The sequence below is a fragment of the Opisthorchis viverrini genome (assembly GCF_000715545.1).
Source record: "Opisthorchis viverrini unplaced genomic scaffold opera_v5_577, whole genome shotgun sequence".
Classification (NCBI taxonomy): domain Eukaryota; kingdom Metazoa; phylum Platyhelminthes; class Trematoda; order Opisthorchiida; family Opisthorchiidae; genus Opisthorchis; species Opisthorchis viverrini.
In genome coordinates, this window is record NW_008752243.1 from 114919 (window position 1) to 115948 (window position 1030).

The 1030-nt window shown below is 42.9% G+C and overlaps 1 protein-coding gene across 1 annotated transcript in view; it reads right to left on the minus strand.

The window, feature by feature from the left end:
- T265_11781 (hypothetical protein) overlaps window positions 1-823 on the minus strand; it is a gene marked incomplete at both ends in the record, with an annotated part of 11074 nt that extends 10251 nt beyond the window's left edge. The window contains one exon of the mRNA XM_009178541.1: window positions 308-823. Within this exon, the coding sequence (XP_009176805.1) occupies window positions 308-412 (105 nt within the window). The remainder of the gene's footprint in view (window positions 1-307) is intronic.
- Window positions 824-1030: the final 207 nt, after the last annotated feature.

Consider the following 1030-nt stretch of genomic DNA (forward strand, 5'->3'; position numbering starts at 1 on the left):
GAAGCACTATCCTCAACGCTTTTCTACCCGCGTCATCCTCCTGTCATGGGTGCATCCAAAATCACAGCGAGTGGGACCAGTACAGTGGTTCGCGCAGCCTACAGCGCTAGACCATGAAAACAAAATATCAATATCTACATTCCTTTTTAATATAATTGCTGACAGTTCATGCCTTTTATGAGCAATTGAGAGGGTCACCAATAATGTATCACTTCTGTAATCCAAGCTTACGATATGAAAATAGGCCAAAAATGAATAAACAAGCAGCTTCAAAATGTCTTATGGATGAGTAGATAACAGTACGTACTTGTGTTGCAAACCCTTCCTCCGTCTCGGTGTCCAAAGTGTCATCTGTTTCAACATTATCCAGCAGAGGACCAGTGTCTCCGAAAATGCCAAAGCAATTCCCCATTGCGAAGCATGCGCCTGGATGCACTATAAGGCAACTACAGTGGTACACGAGAAGTCTTCACACATCGGCTGTACAAAAAGGTAAAAGTGTCTTTAGAAAATTATGCGTATAAGTAAACTATATTGACAAAATCAATCAACGGGGAGGCTTTGATGACTTGAAATAGTCGGAAACCAAAACGTGAGCAGCTGTCTGAATGATCTGTGGTTCGAAGCCATCCGTCGCTTTTTGACTGCTCTTACCTACGAGCGGGCAAGCCAGCAGTACTTCAGCCCGTATGCTTCTTTCTTATCGCATTGTAGTTATGCAACAGAAGTGTCACAAGCCAACGAGCTGGAGTAAACATTCAGTAATATAAAGGAAACATGGAAAAAGAGACACTATGAACTATAAGATGGATATGCCTTTCTGACTCGCGACCTGCGTATTCCATAACATAGGACTCAAAATACGTCCGAGGGCGAGGTCAGTAGTTGTCTGCTTCATTTTACGCTTTCACTGCAAAAAACTCAATGGATTGCTCCATTAAGTGTGACACCTAAATAATCAGTATGTGACTATCGGGTAGAGTTCTTTCTCGCTGGCAGATTTTATCATTGCGTGGGAATGCGCCCGGTA